This window comes from Penaeus monodon, chromosome 24 (genome assembly GCF_015228065.2).
Source record: "Penaeus monodon isolate SGIC_2016 chromosome 24, NSTDA_Pmon_1, whole genome shotgun sequence".
NCBI classification, from domain to species: domain Eukaryota; kingdom Metazoa; phylum Arthropoda; class Malacostraca; order Decapoda; family Penaeidae; genus Penaeus; species Penaeus monodon.
The window spans coordinates 34,422,757-34,423,004 of NC_051409.1; the positions used below are offsets into that span (position 1 = coordinate 34,422,757).

Sequence of the window (248 nt, forward strand, 5' to 3'; positions counted from 1 at the left end):
CCATAAACATTAAATTTTTTTTGGGGTAGAGAAGCACCAGATCTACCACCAACCATAAATAACAATAACAATCATAATATGGCAACCTTCACAATGTAATGTAAAATTCCTCTTAGTCCTCTTGGCAACAGCCACAACTTCTCACCTTCTTGCATGTAGGACAGTCCTTGGTTGGAGCTCCCGGAGGTATGAAATCGTCTTCTTCCATTATCCCTTCTTTTTTTCTCGCGGGCCCCCCCCGGCGGGGG

At 44.4% G+C, this 248-nt stretch overlaps 1 protein-coding gene across 1 annotated transcript in view; it reads right to left on the minus strand.

The window, feature by feature from the left end:
• The window catches only part of LOC119588735 (RB-associated KRAB zinc finger protein-like), a gene marked incomplete at its 5' end in the record, with an annotated part of 9,606 nt that overhangs the window by 8,679 nt on the left and 679 nt on the right, over positions 1–248 (minus strand). Inside the window, 1 exon segment of the mRNA XM_037937375.1 lies at positions 146–201. Within this exon segment, the coding sequence (XP_037793303.1) occupies positions 146–201 (56 nt within the window).